General features: G+C 64.4%; 1 protein-coding gene and 1 non-coding gene across 3 annotated transcripts; one reads left to right on the top strand and one right to left on the bottom strand.

The window, feature by feature from the left end:
- Window positions 1-468: 468 nt before the first annotated feature.
- On the top strand, window positions 469-16644 carry WDR5 (WD repeat domain 5). Of its 2 annotated transcripts, XR_008200106.1 has the most exons (16): window positions 469-542; window positions 1201-1276; window positions 3582-3741; window positions 4397-4505; window positions 4816-4889; window positions 5234-5323; window positions 5461-5550; window positions 5680-5763; window positions 9536-9591; window positions 11080-11126; window positions 12845-12920; window positions 13364-13397; window positions 13636-13710; window positions 14114-14201; window positions 15009-15909; window positions 16230-16642. XR_008200106.1 is itself a non-coding variant. In XM_052647846.1 (15 exons), exons 3-15 carry the CDS (start codon window positions 3661-3663, stop codon window positions 15107-15109), a joined length of 1005 nt encoding a protein of 334 aa, XP_052503806.1. In that variant the 5' UTR covers window positions 469-542; window positions 1201-1276; window positions 3582-3660; the 3' UTR covers window positions 15110-16644. The 2 variants fall into 2 exon arrangements, 1 of the variants encoding a protein (XP_052503806.1); XM_052647846.1 differs by having other exon boundaries at window positions 15009-16644.
- Window positions 16645-18559: 1915 nt separating this feature from the next.
- On the bottom strand, window positions 18560-18685 carry LOC128057104 (U6atac minor spliceosomal RNA). Its single transcript, XR_008200285.1, has one exon. It is a non-coding gene; the product is annotated as a U6atac minor spliceosomal RNA (small nuclear RNA).
- Window positions 18686-18898: the final 213 nt, after the last annotated feature.

The raw sequence follows: 18898 nt of genomic DNA on the forward strand, positions 1-18898 counted from the left end.
GGGGCGCGCAAGTACTTCCTGTAGGCATCACCATACTTAAGTGTTTAGAAGGTGCAGAAGGACCTGAACTCGTCACTACCAGTTCAGTTCAGTGGCTCAGTCGTCTCCGACTCTTTGCGACCCCATGGACTGCAGCACGCCAGGCCTCCCTGTCCCCTCACCATCTCCCAGAGCTTGCTCATGTCCATCGAGTCGGTGATGCCATCGCACCATCCCATCCTCTGTCGTCCCCTTCTCCTCGCGCCTTCAATCTCTCCCAGCATCGCGGTCTTTTCCAACGAGCCACTGCTAGCGTTAGCGCCTTAAAGCAGAGGGCGCGCGCGGCACACTGTCCCTTTAAGGCGGTGAGCCGGGCCGAGGCGTTCTGTTCCTCGTCGCCTCCCGTAGCTCCGCCCCGCGGGGCCGGCTTTGTGCGCCTGCCCCGCCCCGCCCGCCTCCGCCCCCGCGCACGCGCACGCGCGCTGCCGCCCGGCCGCCTAGTCAAGCTCGGCCCGGCTCCCGCCCAGCAGCGCCCGCCGCGGTCCGCTCGCCGCCCCGGGCAGGTAAGCGGGGGCCGGCGGGCCGGCGGGCACGTCCCGGGGGGCGCGGGGCCGGGGCGGACGCCGGCGCCCCCCGCCGCCGCACGTGTTCCGGCGGCCCGGGTCCAGCGCCGCCGGGCCTCGCAGCGCGGACGCCCCGCGCCGGCCGTCTCGCCTCTGGGCGGCCGCGCCGCGCGCCTCCTCCGGGCCGGACGCCGGGCGCCCGGCGGCCCTCTGCCCTGACGCGAGCCCGGCGCGAGCGGGCCGGCCCGGGCCGCCGAACCTGGGGGGCCTCCCCGCCCCCGGCGGTCGGGTGACGAGCCCCCCCCCCCCCCCGGCCCCGGGGCTACGACCCCCCGGCGCAGCCGTGCGCGGCGCCCCCCCTGCTTGCAGAGGGAGAGACCCGCGACCCACTGGGCCAGCCCGCGCCTGCGTGCCCTCAGCTGCGGAGCCGCCCCCACCGCAGCCGGCCGCCCTCCCGCCCCCTGCCCAAGGCAGCCGGGCCCCCTTCTCGCCGGAAGGCCCGGGGCTCCGGGGCTCGCGGGGCTGCCCGCGGCCACGGACAGCGCACCGCGCTCCCGCAGTGGAACCTCAGACCCCTTGCAGCCGGGCCTGCGAGAGCCGTTCCGGGGGTGTGGAAGATGCCCCCCGGAGCCCTCTCACCCCGTTTCTTCTCGCCCAGGTTCCGTGTCGACGCTGGCAGGTCGTGAGCGAGACACTGCCTCTGAGCTTGGCGAGGCTCCTTAGGAGGCAGAGAGGTAAGCTGGCGCGTCTGAGAACCCGGGTGGAGTGCCGAGAGCGGGGGTCCCAGACTCTCCGGCGGCTCGAGGCCCCTCTCTTCCCATGGGCCAGGGCCCAGTCTCTGGGGTGGAGCCCGGAGCGTTTTGCCTTTTACCGGTTGACCAAGAGCACACCCCACCCCCCAAGTCGGTTGGCTCAGCCTTGGGTGGCCAGGCTCACCTCGGTGCCAAGAGGGGTCTGTTGGTAATTGCTCTGGAGGCTGGCTCCACACGTTAAGAGTCGAGCGATCTTATTTGCAAGAGTTGGGCTGATGTTTTGTGCAGTTAATGATTTGCTGAAGGAAGGGTTGGGCAGCGGCTGAGCTGGGAGGAGTCGGGCACCTTCTCTGTGAGACCTCCTGTGTATCCCTGCTCCTCAGCTGAGGGCAGCAGGTTTGCGGGAGTCGCGCCTCACCTGGAGGTCTCGGCTTTTATGCTGACAGGAGCTCCTCAGGCCTCAGGGCTGCCGTCCCATCCCTAACGGAGCCTCTTCTGTTCCCACTTGCTTTCGGCGTGGACACGCCTCGGGCTTCCCCTCTGTCAGCCCTAGCTGTGGTCTGGCTCCCTCAGGGGCCGGCTTCTGTGAAACAGACCCTCCAGCTCTGAGCCCTGGCTCCTCTGCCCACCCAGTGTGCCGCCCACCCAGGGGAAGGCAGCGCTTGGGTCCATTGGCGGGGCCTGGTTGCACTAACGGTATTCACCGAGTAGCCAGCGCTTCCTGAGCCGCAGCCTTCTGCCCGCACCTTGCCCCCGGGCAGGTTTACCGACCAGCCCCTGGCCTCCCCCGCCCCGCTCTGGGCGAGCCCGCTCCGCCCCTGGGCCGTGGTCCCCGCAGCAGGTGGCCGGCCGGCTCTGCTGCGTTGCTTGATGGCTTCTCCTCCAGGAAGAGACCGGGCACGTGCTTTTGGACGGCTTCCACTCGCTCCGCCTCGGTGTGACTGCAGTTTTCAGCGCCGAGCTGGAACTTACAGCGTGTAAACGCCTTGGCCCATGGTGGCGCCAGCTTCCGGACTTGGATGGTCCGCGATGCTTGGGGGATGTCTCGGTGGCTTTGCTCTGGAATTATGCCTTCCCTTGTTTCCAGAGTCACCTGGCTTCTGCGCCACGTATCCCAGTCATGGCATGTCCTCCTGTGATAGGGGAAGCCAGGCTCTTGGCATGGGTGTTCCCCAGGTTCCCGCTTGCACGCCGCAGTCTCTCCATCTTCGGCAGCGAGCTGGCTGGCAAGGCATCTGGGTGTGCTACAGGCGACGGCTTCTAGGAAGGCCGGGCGGTAGGGACTCCACGGCAGGGCCGGCTCCGGGCTGTGCTTTCCGGCTGCCTGGTGGCCGCCTCACCAGGGACAGCGAACCTCTCGCTGTTAGCATTCTTCACGGTGCCATGTGTCTGCAGCCTGCACTCGGCGGACTTGAGCCCGGGAGGAGGGCCGCGGGGGCTGCGCTCCTGCTCTCGGCCCTGTTGCATTGCTGGGAGTGCTGTTGGGGGCTTGGATGCATTCCTGCAGCTCAGCTCTTGTCACTTGGCATGTTTGTTTCCTGATCAAGGGATGCTTGGTTACTTTTCTATTAATACATCTTTTAATTTTTGGCACTGCCGAGTCTTGCTGCATGAGCTCCCTCTTGTTGCGGAGCACGGCTCTGGGGCGCTTCAGTAGTTGGCTTCAGGAGCGGCCCCGCGTGAGCTCTGTCGTTGCGGTTCCTGGCTCGAGAGCGCAGGCTGAGCAGTTGTGCTGCGCGGGCTTTGTTGTTCCACGGCACGTGGGATCTTCCCAGACCAGGGATCGAACCCGTGACTCCTGCTTTGGCAGACGGGTTCCTTACCATGGAGCCGCCAGGGAGGCCCTGATTTGCTTTGAGCGCGTCAGGGGATCTTTCAGAGAATTGCCTTCTGTCCGCCTGGACTTTGCTGTGTTTCTGCAGACGTGTGGGTAACAAGGCAGGAATCGCCGCTGAAGGTGGGGCGAGAGCAGCAACGTCTGTGAAGGGCTAGGAGGAGGGGGCGGAGCGGCCCCCAGCCTGGGCCAGCACCCGCTGCAGGGCTCAGGAAGGCCGTCCTCTGTGTGCTCTCTTTCCTGGACGCTAACTTTTTGATATATTTTATTTGTAAGTTTATTTATTTTTGGCTGGACCATGCGGCATATGGGGTCTTAGTTCCCTGATCAGGGATGAAACCCACGGCCCCAGCCGTGGAAAAGCAGACTCTTAACCACGGCACCACCCGGGGGTCCCTGGAGGGCGCCCATCTTTGCAACGTGGTTTGTGTGTCGGCCTGTCCCCCGCTGTAGGCTTGGACCGGCAGACGCCCGCCCACGGCGCGTCCTCCACTCCGGGCTGTGACCTCTCCGCCCGGGGCGCTGCAGAGCCATGGCGACCGAGGAGAAGAAGCCGGAGACGGAGGCCGCCCGAGCACAGCCCACCCCGTCATCCTCTGCCACACAGAGCAAGGTGCGGCCCCGGGGGCCCCGGGGAACGGCCGGGGCACGGAGGCTGCGAGACGCTTGGAAATGTTATTTCAAGTGCATAAGCCTGTTCTCCCTTCCCACTGAAACAGTGCCGGCTTTTATTCCAAACCACGTTCCCAGCCAGTGCTTTTATGGGCCGTGTTGGGGATGCCCCACCTGTCACCTAGGGAGGGGGCTTTGTCAACCCTTGGTCTTGATTGTAAGAGTCTCTATGAGACCCAGACAACATCTCTTGTTAAGCTCTCCAACTCTGGTCCCACCCTTCCCTGTGGAGTAGCCCACAGGCAACAGGCAGGTCTGCCCAAGGGCGCAGGATTCAGGGGAGCTTGCGGGCAGACCTTGGCACGGGTGGGGGACTGCTGAAGCGGGGCTGGCGCTGCTGGGGCTCCTGGCTGCACGGTGGGGGGCGGGTGCTTCCGGGAGGGGTCCCCGTGTTTCTAGTCTGGATGGCAGAGTACGGGAGAAGCAGGGTTAGTGCAGGAAGTCTAGGCTCAGGGTCAGGCACGTGTGTTCAGGCGGATAAGGGCTCTCGGAGGTGCTGTCCAGAGCTTGACCTTACACCTTGGGCGTCACGTCCAGACTGGCGATCAGTGGGCAGTGGGGTAACTGTTTGCTGACCAGCGCTGTCTCCTTAACAGCCCACGCCGGTGAAGCCGAACTATGCTCTTAAGTTCACCCTGGCCGGCCACACGAAAGCTGTGTCCTCCGTGAAGTTCAGCCCCAACGGGGAGTGGCTGGCGAGCTCGTGTAGGTGCCCCTGCCTGTGGCTGCTGGTCGAGACTCTGCCCTGTGCCTGGCGCTGAGATTCTGCAGGGACGAGCGGGCGGGGGGCCTGCTGGGGGGAGTGGCTGGCGAGCTCGTGTTAGGTGCCCCTGCCCTGCGCCGGGGATGAGCCTCTGGTGCCCCTGCCCTGTGACTGCTGGGCGAGACTCTGCAGAGACGGGCCTAGCGGGGGAGCCTGGGGACAGGTGCTGGGGACCGCGGCTTCTCGGGTGCGGCTGTGGGCAGCCCAGGTGTTGACTGGAGACCTTGATTGCCTTTGGTTCCTTTCTTTCAGCTGCAGATAAACTCATTAAGATTTGGGGAGCGTACGATGGGAAATTTGAGAAAACCATCTCTGGCCACAAGCTGGTAGGTCTCCGCCCCACCCTGACTGAAGCTGCTGCTGGGCGTGGGGACCCCAACTCCCAGGCCTGCCAGGTTAAGGTTGGAGCCCCCCGCTCGGGCCTCCTTCCCAGTTTTTTAGGTGGTGATTTGCCTCCCAGCTTTGACCTCCTCAGGTGCATTTGTGCCCGACTGCAGGCCTGGCAGAGCCTCAGGGAACAGGCTTCTGGGCCAGGCTTGTGCGTCCATCTGTGCGGTCCTCCCGAGCTGAGGGCGTGACGTCTGGTTATCTTCAGTTGAACGCTGGGGGTCTGACTTTGGCTCGCTAGTCCCGTTTTGTCAAAGCAATGACCGTATGTCTCCTCCCGCAGGGCATATCCGACGTGGCCTGGTCGTCAGATTCTAACCTCCTTGTTTCCGCCTCAGATGACAAAACCCTGAAGATCTGGGACGTGAGCTCGGTAAGCTCGGGACACGGTGCGGCTGGTGAGCGGCTGCGTGTCGTCCGGCGCTTTGCTGCTGTTGCGGGTTGGGTGGGGCAGGGTCACCCTGACACCGATATTTGGGGACGTAATCCCCAGGAACGGTGTCATTTTAGGGAAAGTGTCTGAAAACCCTCAAGGGGCACAGCAATTACGTCTTTTGCTGTAACTTCAACCCCCAGTCCAACCTCATCGTCTCGGGCTCCGTAAGTGTGTGGCTCCCCTGGGCGGGGCGGGGGGCGCTCCCGGGCTGCTCGCTGAGCGGCTCGGGGCCGGGGAGCTGCCCACTCTGTTCCACCCCGCGGAACTGCCGTCACCTCTCTCTTTGCCTTCAGTTTGACGAGAGCGTGCGGATATGGGACGTGAAGACAGGGAAGTGCCTCAAGACCTTGCCGGCCCACTCAGACCCCGTCTCGGCCGTGAGTCCCGCCGCCGCCCCGACGGCAGAGGCCGTGCTTGGGGACCTGTGCCCAGGGGGTGGGGGCGGGAGGTGCCCCTGCATGGGGTCTCACAGGGCAGGCAAGGAGCCGGGTCTGCAAGGGCTGAGCGGTGCAGGTGTTGACCACTGGTGTGGTGAGCGTGGTATGGAGGTGACTGTAGTGGGCAGAGCGTCCCGGGGTCGTGGTGGCCAGTCGTGGGGAGTCGAGGGGAAGGTATCCTCCCTGCGTGGTCCACAGTGGCTGTTCTGGGCGCCCCCGTGCGTGGGGTGAGTGTGCAAGGGTTAAACTACCCATCTGCCATAAACTGCCCCATGTACGAATTAGGCAAAGCGTCTCTTTGTCAACAAAGAGCCAGAAGTGGCTTTTTAGCCAAGTTTACCTTTTGAAAAGTAGAAGGAGTCACGTGTAAACAGGTTGTCTTGTTACCGAATGGTTGGTCCTTTTCAGGTCCTGAAGTCCTGTAGGTGAGCGATTTTAACCGTTCTCAGCCATGGAAGGCGTTTGTCCCACTGATCCTGCGCTCAGGGCCTTGACCTTTTGGGGACGTGTAATGAGCTAGTTATTGTCACCGTGCTTATTTAACTTAACATGCAGAGTGCATCATGAGAAGCTCGGGGCTGGATGAAGCACAAGCTGGAATCAAGATTGCCGGGAGAAATATCAGTAACCTCAGACATGCAGATGACACCACCCTTATGGCAGAAAGCGAAGAAGAACTAAAGAGCCTCTCTATGAAAGAGAGTGGAAAAGCTGGCTTAAAACTCAACATTCAGAAAACTAAGATCATGGTATCCAGTTCCCATCACTTCATGGCAAACAGATGGGGAAACAGTGGAAACAGTGACAGGCTTTATTTTGGGGGGCTCAAAAATCACTGCAGATGGTGACTGCAGCCATGAAATTAAAAGACGCTTGGTCCTTGGAAGGAAAACTGTGACCAACTTCCATAGCATATTAAAGAGCGGAGACGTGACTTTTCCAACAAAGGTCCGTCTAGTCAAGGCTGTGGTTTTTCCAGTGGTCATGTATGGACGTGAGAGCTGGACTGTAAAAGAAAGCTGAGCGCCGAAGAATTGATGCTTTTAAATTGGGTTGGAGAAGACTCTTGAGAGTCCCTTGGACGGCAAGGAGATCCAGCCAGTCCATCCTAAAGGAGATCGACCCTGAATATTCATCGGAGGGACTGATGCTGAGGCTGAAACTCCAATACTTTGGCCACCTGATGCGAAGAGCTGACTCACTGGAAAAGACCCTGATGCTGGGAAAGATTGAGGGCAGGAGGGAAAGGGGACAGCAGAGGATGAGATGGTTGGATGGCATCACTGACTCAATGGACATGAGTTCGAGCAAGCTCCAGGAGTTGGTGATGGAGAGGGAGGCCTGGCGTGCTGCGGTCCATGGGGTTGCAAAGAGTCGGACACGACTGAGCGACTGACCTGGATGGGCTGCTTGAAGCGCCTGGCACGGTGCTGGCCTCGGGCGTGGCCCGCTGGCCCCGTGTCACGGCCCATGCCTGGGGCTGCAAGGACGGTGCCCGCCGTGGTTTTAAAGCCGTGTTCTCCGGTGCACCCCTGCTGTTGGAGGGAGGGGGGCTGCAGGTCAGAGTGTCCTGCTGCAGCTCTGCCCGCTTGGGTGAGGGTCTGGGGCTCCTTCCAGCTCTGTGCCTGCTGGTGGCCGACACCTTCTGCTGGTCCCCCCGGTGGGCGCCGACTGGCGGCTCTCACGCCATGGAGAGGGGAGAAGCCCAGGCCGGCACGGTTGTGCCGCGGCGCCCATGGGCGGGTGTTGGCAGAGCCCGGGTCTGCGTGCCGCTTGGTGTGTGGTGCTCACTGTGGCTGTCCTGCCCTCCCCCGGCGCTGGTGCAGAGGGATGCCTCGTGTTTGCTGGCTGTGCTCTCTGAACGTGTCAGGAACAGGGTGGGGCGCCCTGTGGGCTCTGGGCCCTCTCAGCATCACCTGCGAGGGGCTTCCGTCAGATCACAGTTTGCAGGTTCAAAGCATTGAGTGTGATGAGCTCAGGTGCTGCAAGTTTGTGAGAAAGTTGCCTTGGGAGGCTGAGGAGCACTTGGGGCACAGGGCGGGGAGAGGAAGCCGCGGGGGAGCCGGGCGGGGCCGGCAACCACGGCTCCTCAGGGACCACGTCCACACGGAGGCCCCCGGCCACCCGGGCAGCGTCCCGACTCAGGTGTGAGGGAGTGTGAGAAAGCGAGCCTCTCAGGTTTCCAGGACTCCGAGCACCGAGAAGGAGAGCCAGGTGTCCCGCTGGTGATTTCTAATGCTGGTGATGTGTTGAGGTGGTGTTTCAGACGCGGGCGCGTGTGTGTGCTTCCGTCGTGTCTGACTCTGTATCCCCGCGGACCGTAGCCCCCGGGCTCGTCTGTCCACAGGATTCTCCAGGCGAGAACGCTGGCGTGGGCTGCCTTGCCCTCCTCCAGGGGACACCGGGTGAAATGAAGTACCTCAGGCTCGTTTCACCTGTTACTTCCTGCCGCAGCGGCTGAGACGTGGAAGGGGCACACGCGGCCCCGTCTCGGGCCCTGGGCCGGGTGGACGGCGGCTCTCCCAGCTGTGGCCCCAGGCCGGCCTCTGCTGGGAGCGTGGGAGACGCAGGCTCTGGGGCCTCGCACAGGGCAGGCACCGTGCGCAGCAGCGTGCATGATGTTCCCCCGGGGTCGTTTGCTGTGAAGCGGCTCGTCCTGCCCAGGACTCGAACTGCTGACGTTGATTGCGCTTGCTGTTCAAGCAGAGAGTCAGTCGGAAAAAAGAGAGGACAGACCAAAGACCAGCCAGTCGGGAGCCAGGGCTGGTCAGGGGGCTCTCGCTCAGCAGGGGTGTCTCGTCCGTCCCCGTCGTGCATTCAGGTACAGTCTGGTGTGGAGACAGCCCAGGCCCGCCTCCCACCTGGAGGCTGTGCCTCTCCCCAGCCACACGGTTTGGAGTAGCCTGGGTCGTGTTCCCGCCTTGTCTGGAAAGCTCATGCTGGCTTGGGCATCCCGGGGGTCGGAGTCTGGGCAGTCGGAGCAGCGATGTGGGTGCCTCGTGGTTCTGGGGGTGCTCGATGGGCAGGGGTACGCGTGTGAGCGACACTCGCGAGTGTCTGAATAGGTGGGTGTCTCTCCTGACCTCTCTCGATGGAAGCCGTGCTCAGACCACCACCGTGCCTGCGTCCACAGACAGGCTCTGGCCAGCTGGGCCTCTCCCCGTGGAGCAGGGGCCTGGGTTGGCCCTGTGTGTTCCCTTTCCCCCGTGTGTTTTGTGGTCCGTGATTGAAAGCCTCCAGGCATTTTCGGGCTTGGTTTTCTTCGTGTGTCTCCCGTCACGAAGCAAACTTGCTTGAGGCCCCGGGCGGCAGTGGCCACCTCGTCCACATCGCTCGTGCGTCTCTCAGGGTCTCGGGGAGCCGGGGGGCTTAGCGCTGCCCCGTGTTGCTCGTGCGTCTCTCAGAGTCTCGGGGAGTCGGGGGGCTCAGCACTGCTCCACATTGCTCGTGCGTCTCTGAGTCTCGGGAAGCCGGGGGGCTCAGCGCTGCTCCACGTTGCTCATGCGTCTCTCAGAGTCTCAGGGAGTTGGGGGGCTCAGCGCTGCCCCGTGTTGCTCGTGCGTCTCTCAGAGTCTTGGGGAGCCGGAGGCTCAGCGCTGCCCCGTGTGTGTGTCTTTGCTGTGGGGCTGGAGTGCGGGAGCCGGCCCCGTGGGCCAGTCTGTGTTGAGGGTCTCAGCGTGAGCTTCTGTTCCTCCCTCTCCTTCATTCTCAGGTTCACTTTAATCGAGACGGATCCTTGATTGTTTCCAGCAGCTATGATGGCCTCTGGTAAGTGACAGTCTGGCTTGCCTGAGCCAGCGAATATTTAAAGGCCTTTCCTTGCACTGTCTGTGCCTCTGGGCATCTGGCGGAAGCCTCTGCTCCCTGGGCGGGCCCATGGGGCAGGTGGGGTGGGGGAGGCGCAGCTGTTCCGGTCGTGTCTCCCTGTGGGCCCTGGAGGTTGGGCATCCTAAGCTCGTGGCCCTGGTGAGGGGGGTGGTGGTGGAAAGGTGTGCCGACGTGTGCATCGTCGTGTGCCCTGCTGGGGACGTCAGGGTCCTGAGAAGGTGCTGAGAGCCCAGGTCCCTTCCCAGGGGCCGTGTCGGGGGGGAGGTGGGGCATCGTCTCCAGAGCTCACTGTCTGAGGCCAGGCCCGTGGCCTCGACACTCGCGGTGGGCGTGCTGTCTGGATGCTGTGAGATGTGCGGGGAGGTGTAGGGAGGATGCTGTAAGCTGACTCATCACGTGTGAGTGCGGTCTGGGGGTGCAGAGTGGTGTCACAGCAGTCACTGGCCAGACCCGTGGCCCACAGGGGGCTCTCCAGCTACGAGGGAGAAAGAAATTTGTCCACATTTAGCCTCGATAAGAGAAGTTAGAGTAACAGAAGTGACGTGTGTAAGAAACCGCGGCAGCGCCGGGCCGCGTGGTGTGCGCTGCCGTGGGCCTGGCTGTGCCCCGTAGGAGACGCTGGCAAGTGTGGGTCAAAGCCTTCTGAACACTTGTTTTCAAGAAACACACCTGAAACAGAGCGCGTCGGTCCAGGCCTGGGAGAGGTGGAGAGGTGGGTAGGTGGGCCGGCAGAGACGGGGCGAGCAGGTGGAGCTGCAGGAGGCCAGGGGGGTTAGGACCGGCTGGGGCTGCGCGGAGGGCCTGGCCGTGCGGGCCCGGCTGTGTGTGAGCGCGCTCAGCCGGCGGCGGCTCTGCAGCAGGGCTCCCAGGGCGAGGCGGGGCCGACCGTGCCGCAGGCTGTGTGTCTGCTACGTGTGAGGAGCCGTGTGTGGCCTGTGGACAGTCCGCACGTCCCCGTTTCCTTCATCACTCAGTGCACCTTGGGATTTCCAGCTGACGTGAGAGGAGGAGAAAGTCGTGGTGTGAGGAGTGGACCGAGGCTGATCTCTAGGCCCTGGGGTGTCGTGCTGGCAGAAACCGCACACGCACCCCGGCTGGCTTGGCGTGACGCCCGCACGTCCAGCCGGGGAGTGTCGGCTCTTAGAATAGGTTCTCTTGTCCCTGAACCGGAGGCCGTCCAGACGAGCGCCCGCGATGACGCTGCCTGTGTGAGAAGCGCTGCCCCCGGGGCTGCGTGCTTGGCGTGCCGGTGCCTGCAGGGCCTGCGGGCGGGCGGGTCAGGCCGGTGGCCGTGGGTGCGGAGCGGGCCCGCCGTGCGCCCCTCCGCTGTCTCCCCGTGGCGCTGAGAGAGACTGAGCGAGGGAACGAGGCATCAGGACGGGAGGCGGGCCCGGGCCTCGAGGTCACACTGCGCCTGTTGCTTTGCAGTCGGATCTGGGACACTGCCTCGGGCCAGTGCCTGAAGACGCTCATCGGTGAGTGGGGGTGGCCTGTGGCCGCATCCTTCAGGGACGCCCTTTCTCCCGCGGGGGCTCCTCCTCCCCTGCCATCCCTCCTCCCCGGCTCCTTCCCGCTCAGCTCTGCCGTCCAGCCTGGCTGGGGCCCTCCGCGAGCCCCGTCTGCTGGGGCTGGAGGCTCCGGGGTATCTGCAGACGGTGTGGGGCTGTGCTGGGGGTGGGGGTGGTGCCATGGAAAGGCAGCGTGCTCTGTGTGGCCAGCGGTGCCGCCGGGCAGGGTGTGTGTGTGGCCATAGGGTGGCTGAGGGGCCCCCAGGGCCTCGGGCCTGCGAGGCTGACGGGGGCGGGGAGGGGTTGCTGTCGGGCGGCCGATCTCTGAGTCCCGATGGAAGGCCTCTGCCGTGTCGGGTGAGTTGGCGGGCTCCACGGGCCGGGCCTGCCTCCTGCCCTGGGCTGTTGTGGGGGCAGGCGTGGCTCTGAGGGTCTGCTCCGGCCACCATCACAGGACTCTGCAGGCTGGGTGGGTGGCTTCAACAGTAGAAACCTGTGCCCGCGTCTGGAGGCCGGAGTCCACGGCCAGGGCGTGGGCAGGGCTGGCTCCGCCTGGGCCCTCTCCGTGGCCTCCCTGCGAGCCCTCTGTGGGCGTCCTCACCTCCTCCTGCAGGTCCCAGGAGGCTGGTCAGATCGGCTTGGCCCCTGAGGCCCACACAGCCTCCTCGTCTGACGTAACCTGCCTCTGCGGCACGGTCTGCGCAGCTAGGCTTAGGGCAGGAGGGTGGGGCGGGTCCCCGGTGGCCTCTGCGGTTTTCTCGCTCTGCGCGCTCTGACCGAGACGTGGCACCGTCCCTGGGTCTTGGCGCCCCCACCTGTGTCCTCGTGCCCGTAGCCGAGTGAGGGCTTCTAGCTGACCTTGTGGCCGCCCCACGGCTGGGCGGGAGCTGAGGCCCGAGGTTACAGGCAGCTGCCCCACCCGACCTCGGCTCTGGGGCGTCAGGCCCTCAGGCCGTCCTTGGACGAGCCTGTCCCAGCTGCGGGGCAGCCCTCACGCGCCCCCCTGTGCCTTTCCAGCATCTGTCCGGCAGAGAGAGCAGCGGCCCCCTGTGCGCGGGGCGCAGGCCTGGGCCCCCCGAGGTGGTAACGCGTGGGCTGCCCCGGTGCTCGGGACCCAGGGCCACGCGGCCCCTCACCAGGGTGCACTCGGGGCTCCTCCACAGGTGGGGGCGGCGCGGTCACCGGGCCACGTGCCTCCCAGGCCGGCCCTGCCCAGCCAGCAGCTCCGCCCCGCCTCCCTAGGGCCCCCGGGTGCGCTGCCCCCGAGTCAGGAGTGGGGCTGTGGGCGTGGCATAGCCAGGTGGTTTCCAGGGAGAACCTGCGCTGACCCACTGTGACCTTCAGGAGAACCTTCAGGCCCGCTGAATCCTGGCGGCTGTGTCCACAGGGCAGCTGGGTGTGGGCAAGCCCCATGCGAGACGGCCACCCCGAGGCCTTCTCTGTGCCCTGAGGGGAAGTGGCCTGGGGGCGCCTGAAGGCCCGGCCTCCTGAGGCCGTCTGGCCCCAGGGCCTTTGTTCCTGAAGCGCTCCTGTCCGGGGGTCACGGGGCGGAGCGGCTCTCATGCTGGCACGAGTGGTGGGCGGTGGCAGCGTGTGCATGCGTGGCGGTAACCTCACTGGGCGGTGGTGGGGGACCCCCCCCGGCAGTCAGGGCCCTCCGGCAGCCACGTCTGTGCTCCACGCAGATGACGACAACCCCCCCGTGTCCTTCGTGAAGTTCTCTCCGAACGGCAAGTACATCCTGGCCGCCACCTTGGACAAGTAAGCGCTGCCGTGCCTGCCCGGCGTGGGTGTGCGGCCAGGCCCCAGCCCGAGACCGTCCCTCCCTGCCAGGGCCACGCCGGGGGCCCGTCTGTGCAGCTGGGGCACCGGGGACCCTCCTGTCTGAGGGGTGGTGGGCATGCTGCTGTTCCCCGAGCAGCTGCGGGTGGGCATCACTGGCTGTCAGCCACCCTCCTGGGGGTTGTTGGGGCTCAGCCTCCTGTGCAGGTGGGCTGCCCGCAGGGTCCGCCCCGGGAAGAGGAAAGACCCTTGCGGACACCTGTGCTGGACAGGCTTCCCTCGCCCTTCACAGGGGCCCTGAGGACCCCTTCCCGGCGTGCCTGGGGCTCCCATGGTCCTCTTGGGCATCCTCACCCCCCGGCTGCCTTGCGGGGCCCCTGCCCCTGGGCGCCGTGCGCTGACCTGACCCCTCTGCCTTGCAGCACGCTGAAGCTCTGGGATTACAGCAAAGGCAAGGTGGGTGACTACAGCGAGGGTCTCCGGGGCTCCTGAGGGTCCTGGGCTGTGGCTGCAGGGTGCAGAGCGTGAGTGTGGAGTTGGTTTGGTGCAAATGTCCCCGAGATGCGGGTTAGAGCTTGGCCTGGGTGGGCTGTGGGGTGGGGCTCACGGTACTTACAGAGCCGTCCAGTCACGGCTGGGCGGTCACCTGGGGCGCAGGGCGGCCGTGGCTGAGCGGCGTCCCTGGCCGTTTCAGTGCCTGAAGACGTACTCGGGCCACAAGAACGAGAAGTACTGCGTGTTCGCCAACTTCTCCGTCACCGGGGGGAAGGTGAGTCGTCTCCCAGCCCTGCGGCTCCCCGGCCCCTCCTGCAGGCAGGCCCGGTCCTCTCACCCATGGAGCAGGCGGGAGCTTTCTGGACGTTATCAGTATGGAGGCCCCCTCTACAGACTGCTTGTTTGGGGATGCCCTGCCCCCTGTGCCTGGGCCCCACTGGCACCCTCCCGACCCTCAGGCTCAGGCAGGAGCCTTGTGATGAGCAGCTGGGCTGTGACTGACGGCCAGCGTCCCAGAAGCTGCCCCGAGGCGAGGGGCAGGCGGTGGGACGGCGTCTGGACGGGGATAGTTTGGGGGCTGCATGCCCTGCCGGGGCCGTGGGCGCAGACTGTGGTCGGGCCGCACGGGCGCCCTGACCCGGCTCTCTCCCCGTGCCCCTGCCCCACGCTGAACGCAGTGGATCGTGTCAGGCTCGGAGGACAACCTTGTCTACATCTGGAACCTGCAGACCAAGGAGATTGTGCAGAAGCTTCAGGGCCACACAGGTGAGCGGCGCGTCAGCTGCCGCCGGCACCGCCCGGCGCCAGGGCGGCGCCTCCCGATCGATCCAGGGCCGTCGGACAGTCTGATGCCTCCCCTTGTGGGGCTGTCGGGACGGTCTGGCCCCAGCTTTAACTGCTCATTCCCAGCAGCCAGCTGCCCAGATCTGAAGTCACTGTGGCCCGTGGCCTCCCGGGAATGTCTGGGGCCCCGTGTGGAGGTGGCGCTGTTGACCCGGGCTCCTCTCCCCAGCGCTCAGGGGCCAGCAGTGTGGAGCCCTTAGCTGCCCGGGGCGACACCCTCTCCCTAAGAACGCAGCTCCCCCGGGAGCAGGGCCTGCCCCTGCCCACCGCCTTCGGCCTCCGCTGCCAGCTTGCGGCTTCTGCTGCACAGGCAGGACACTCAGAGGCTCACTCGAAGCCGCCCCGGCCAGAGGGAGAATGCCGGGTTCCACTTCCTGAAACACTATAAACGCACTGGCTTGCCTGATGCCGGGGGCAGCTCATGACGGGATCTGCTGTGCCCGCCCTGGGTGGACTCACAGAGCCGGCCCCACAGGGCATCAGGGCCCATGCCGGGAGGGGGGCAGCTGTGGTGCAGGTGTGGGGGGTGCAACGTCCGCCCTGCGAGCTTGACGGCGGCCCCAGCATGCCTCTGGCCCATGGGGCACCCCTTGCCTTGCAGGGGTCTGGGCGGGGCCCCCTGCTGTCCTCACACCCTGAACCCTGGCTCTGTGTGCTGAGTGCACGGTGGGCGGCCCCGTGGGGAGGCCGGGCCCAAGCGGGGCACTGACGTCGACCATCTGTTTGCAGACGTCGTCATCTCGACGGCGTGCCACCCGACGGAGAACATCATCGCCTCGGCCGCCCTGGAGAATGACAAGACCATCAAGCTCTGGAAGAGCGACTGCTAGGCCCGAGGTGCCGGGCGCTGCCGGGAGGTCCACCCTCTTGGAGAGGCTCCTGGTCCAGGCCCGGGGGCCAGTGGGGCTTGGGCCTGAGCTGCCCCTGAAGAAACTTGGCTGGGGCGTGTCTCCCACTTGAGGGTCTGGAAGTTGCTGGTGACGTTTTTGCCGACTCCTTTCTCACCGTCCGGGGAAGAGTTCCCAGTCTGTATTGTGTTCAGAGTCCACAGAAATATTGTGTTCAGAGAGTCCACAGAAATTTTTAATTTTTTATTACAAAAAGGTGAAGTTCAATTTGTCACGAGTTGTGTTTCTTTCCGGTCACTATTCTGTACCATTTTTGCGATTTCATCGCCCGGCGCCAGCGCTGTGACCGTCACCAGCACCGGCTCTGGCTGCCAGTGTCAGAGGGCCGTCCCTCGTGTGTTCAGTGGCGCTCTGGTGACAGTGTCCTGCCCGTGACCACGCGTCCCGAGTCTGTCTGGGGAGCACAGAGTGCACACTGCGTGATGTCCATGGAAAGCCTGTGCTTTGAGGTCGTTGCCCCCGTGATGCTGGCGTGGGGACCACCCTCAGTGCTTCCGTTGGTCCCACGGCTGGTCACACGACAAGCAGCACCCTGAGCCGTGCTGAAGGCAGCCGAGCTCTCACCTGGCGCTCTTCTCCGCATGGCTCTTTTACAAGAAGTCTCACAGTCAGCAGGAGGTTGAAAGGATTTCTGGCAGATCCCCTGAACGCCGTGTCCACTCTCCATCCTGTGGAGCCCAGGACCGCAGAGGACTAGCCAGTGCCCTGCCGGCTCCCGGCACGTAGGTGTGGGGCTGTGGGCAGGCGGTGGGGTTCCTCGTTGCAGAGACGCCCAGGCCCCTGCGATGTCTCGTGGTCCATGGCAGACGCTGGCGAGGGCAGGGGCGGGCAGTCCTGGTCTGGTCCCCCCGCCACCAGCCTCAGGACGGGTGGGCTCGGGAGCTGGCTTCTCACAGGGAGATGGTGTCATCCACCCGCCTTGCCCACCTGGGCTCTGATCAGGGGCCTCTCCCTGCCAGCGGGCCCTTGGGAATTGGGGGCGCTGACTGCAGGGCAGCGCGGTCAGGGAGCTGCTGCCGTTCACGGGGGCCCCTCCCTGCAGCGGGTCCACCTGGCATCCCGAGGCCTCTGCGGTGGAGGCGTGTCCCCTGCTTGGGTCCAGTGGCGAGGCCAGTCCTCGGCCTCCAGGGAGCTCTGCAGATGAGGAAGCAGGAGGCCGCCGCCCAGCGGCCGCTGTGGCACCGAGGACAGTCACAGGCGTCAGGGGACCACCCCGCTACTCTCCCCCAGCCTCCCCTTCAGAAGCAGAAACACCGATGGCTCGGCTGCCGTAGGAATGAACCGTTCCAGCGCAGGGACCCCCGAGGCTGCAGAGCCTGAGCGTCGGCGGGAGACGCTGAGGCCGCATGGCGGTGGTGGCCTTGGTTTTCCCTCGACCAAGGTTGAGGTTCTTTGGGTTTTGTTGGTTCTGGTGTCGGACTCGCCCCGGGGCAGGGGCATGTGTGCAGAGTGCCGTGTCCTTGAATATAGTTTATTTTTTCTACATTTGAATTCTCTGTTGTAGATTTATGTAAAAATGCATTCTCTTTTTGAAAATAAAGAATTTCCTGTCTTGTAATTTTGTTCCCAAAGAAGCACTTACCTTTCTTAACATGTAGCTGTTACTGGAGTGGGATGGGGCAGGGGTGGAGCGTTGGGGTCAGGAACGGCAGGAAGGCAGACGACGACTCAGCCAGTGCACACTCCACGGAGGTTTTACTTAAGTCAGTGAGGAACCCTGTAAGATGTGACGACGGGTTCAAAGATTTCTACACAGGCAACAGGAAATGGATTTGCAGAGGGGTTCAGAACTGGTGAAACTCCACAGGACACCAGGGGTGGACATCCCACGGGGCACAGTTTGATGTTTCTGAGGATAAGGGTCTGTGGACAGCCCACGATGGTGGTTGTGAAACGGCCTTTAGACCACAGCGGGCACCTCTGCATGGCAGTCTGGACTGGACACCTGGCCGTCTTTGGCCTGTTTTAAGGTCACGTGTTTTCCTGACATTAGACCTGTTCATCAAAAGGTTGGGGTGCAGGGGAGTGGGGAGGGTTGAGGCGAGGCCTTCGGGAGATGGTGGGAGGGCCAGAGAGCAGGGGCTGGTGGGGGGCAGACTGACTGCCCGAGAGCGTGGGGACAGCCCCGCCAGGCCTCGGGCCTCACTTGCCTCTGTCCATGCTCTCCTCCTAAGCGGCCTGACGGGCCTCGTGGCTTTAAACGTGGCCAGCATGCTGACGAGTGGCAGTGTCCGGTCCACAGGCCAGACCTGCTGCCTGGGGTCCGGGCCGAGCCGCAGCCCCCCAGCTCCCCAAACCTGCTCCTCCTGCGCCCGACCTTCACCTCGTGTGTGTCCCGAGTGACCACTTCTCGTGACCTGGCCCAGCCCCCGGCCTTCTCCACCCTGCCCTCCGAGCCGCCAGGCCTGTCCCTCCGCTGTGGGACACCCTCTGCTGCTGCCTGGGACCCTGGCCAGTAGCCCTCGCCCTCTGACCCCACCCTGCAGCCGCACCGGCTGGGCGGTGAAGCCTCTGCACTTGCTCTCCTGGTCTGGACGGTCCTCCCGGAAGTCCCCATGGCTCCTCCCTCCCTCCCTTCAGTCCTGATCCCGGGGGTCTTGGGCCCCACCTTCGCGACCACTGCCGCGTGCTCTGCTCGCCACTGAAGTGTCCATTAAGACTCTGGAATGGTCTAGCGTGTGAGCTCCTGGGGCTGGGGCCCTCTCCTGCCTGGACCGTTCCCCGCAGAGCGGGGCTGCTCAGCTACTGTGTGCTCCCTGAATGTCTGGTGCCGACGTGGAAGTGAAAGTGGCGGCCGACTCTGCGGGCAGGGACTATCCAGTCCATGGGATTCTCCAGGCCAGAATGCTGCTCTGGGTAGCCGTTCCCTTCTCCGGGGGGCCTTCCAACCCAGGAATCGAACCCAGGTCTCCCGCACTGCGGGCGGATTCTTTACGAGTGGAGCCGCCAAGAGAGAAGCCGCCAGAGTCGCCGAGCACAGCCACCGGCAGGGCCCCCGCCGGCCGCCCGGGCCTCCCGCCTCGCCTCCGCGCCCCGGCGCCCGCGCCCTGCTCAGACGGGAAACGGAAGGCACCCGGCTGTCCTGAGGCCCGCGGCGCGCCCCTGGCCGTGCCCCCGACTCTCTGGCTGGGTGGGGATGACGAGGTGCGACACGCCTGCTCCAGGTACTCGAGAGCCGTGGCCACTTGGTTATGAAGAAAAGCCAAGCGGCTCCAAGAGCGGAGGAAGTGGAGTCGCGTGGGTGCCTGTCCCCGCGGCACACGTGTACCACAGCCTCGTGTCACACGCCCTGCCTGCGCTGTCGCGGTGCCGTCGCGTGCCGCACACGCCCCTGCGTGCACAGCCACGAGCCGCGCAAACCGAAGAAAAAGAAAAAAACAGTGGTTAGATGCCACGAAGTAGGTGGCAATGCCTTAACCGTATGCGTGTTGTCAGGCCCGAAAGCCTCTTCCATCCTTGTCAAGGGGAGTGCTAACCTTCTCTCCTTTCATACAACACGAGCGTCGTTCTGCGCGCTCCGTATTTAAAGCTCTAAAGCAAAGACGCCTTTCGGTTATGGTGACTAATAGTTCGCACCGCTGGAGGCGGCCGCACCCAGCATGGAGGCACGATAAATCTCATCCTAAACTGCTACTTATTATAGCGTGAAGAAAAAAGACTGCTTCAGAAAACGGGGAAAAAAGTAAAAAAGTCTTCGCGTTGTAATAGATT

This window comes from Budorcas taxicolor, chromosome 11 (genome assembly GCF_023091745.1).
Source record: "Budorcas taxicolor isolate Tak-1 chromosome 11, Takin1.1, whole genome shotgun sequence".
Taxonomy (NCBI): Eukaryota; Metazoa; Chordata; class Mammalia; order Artiodactyla; family Bovidae; genus Budorcas; species Budorcas taxicolor.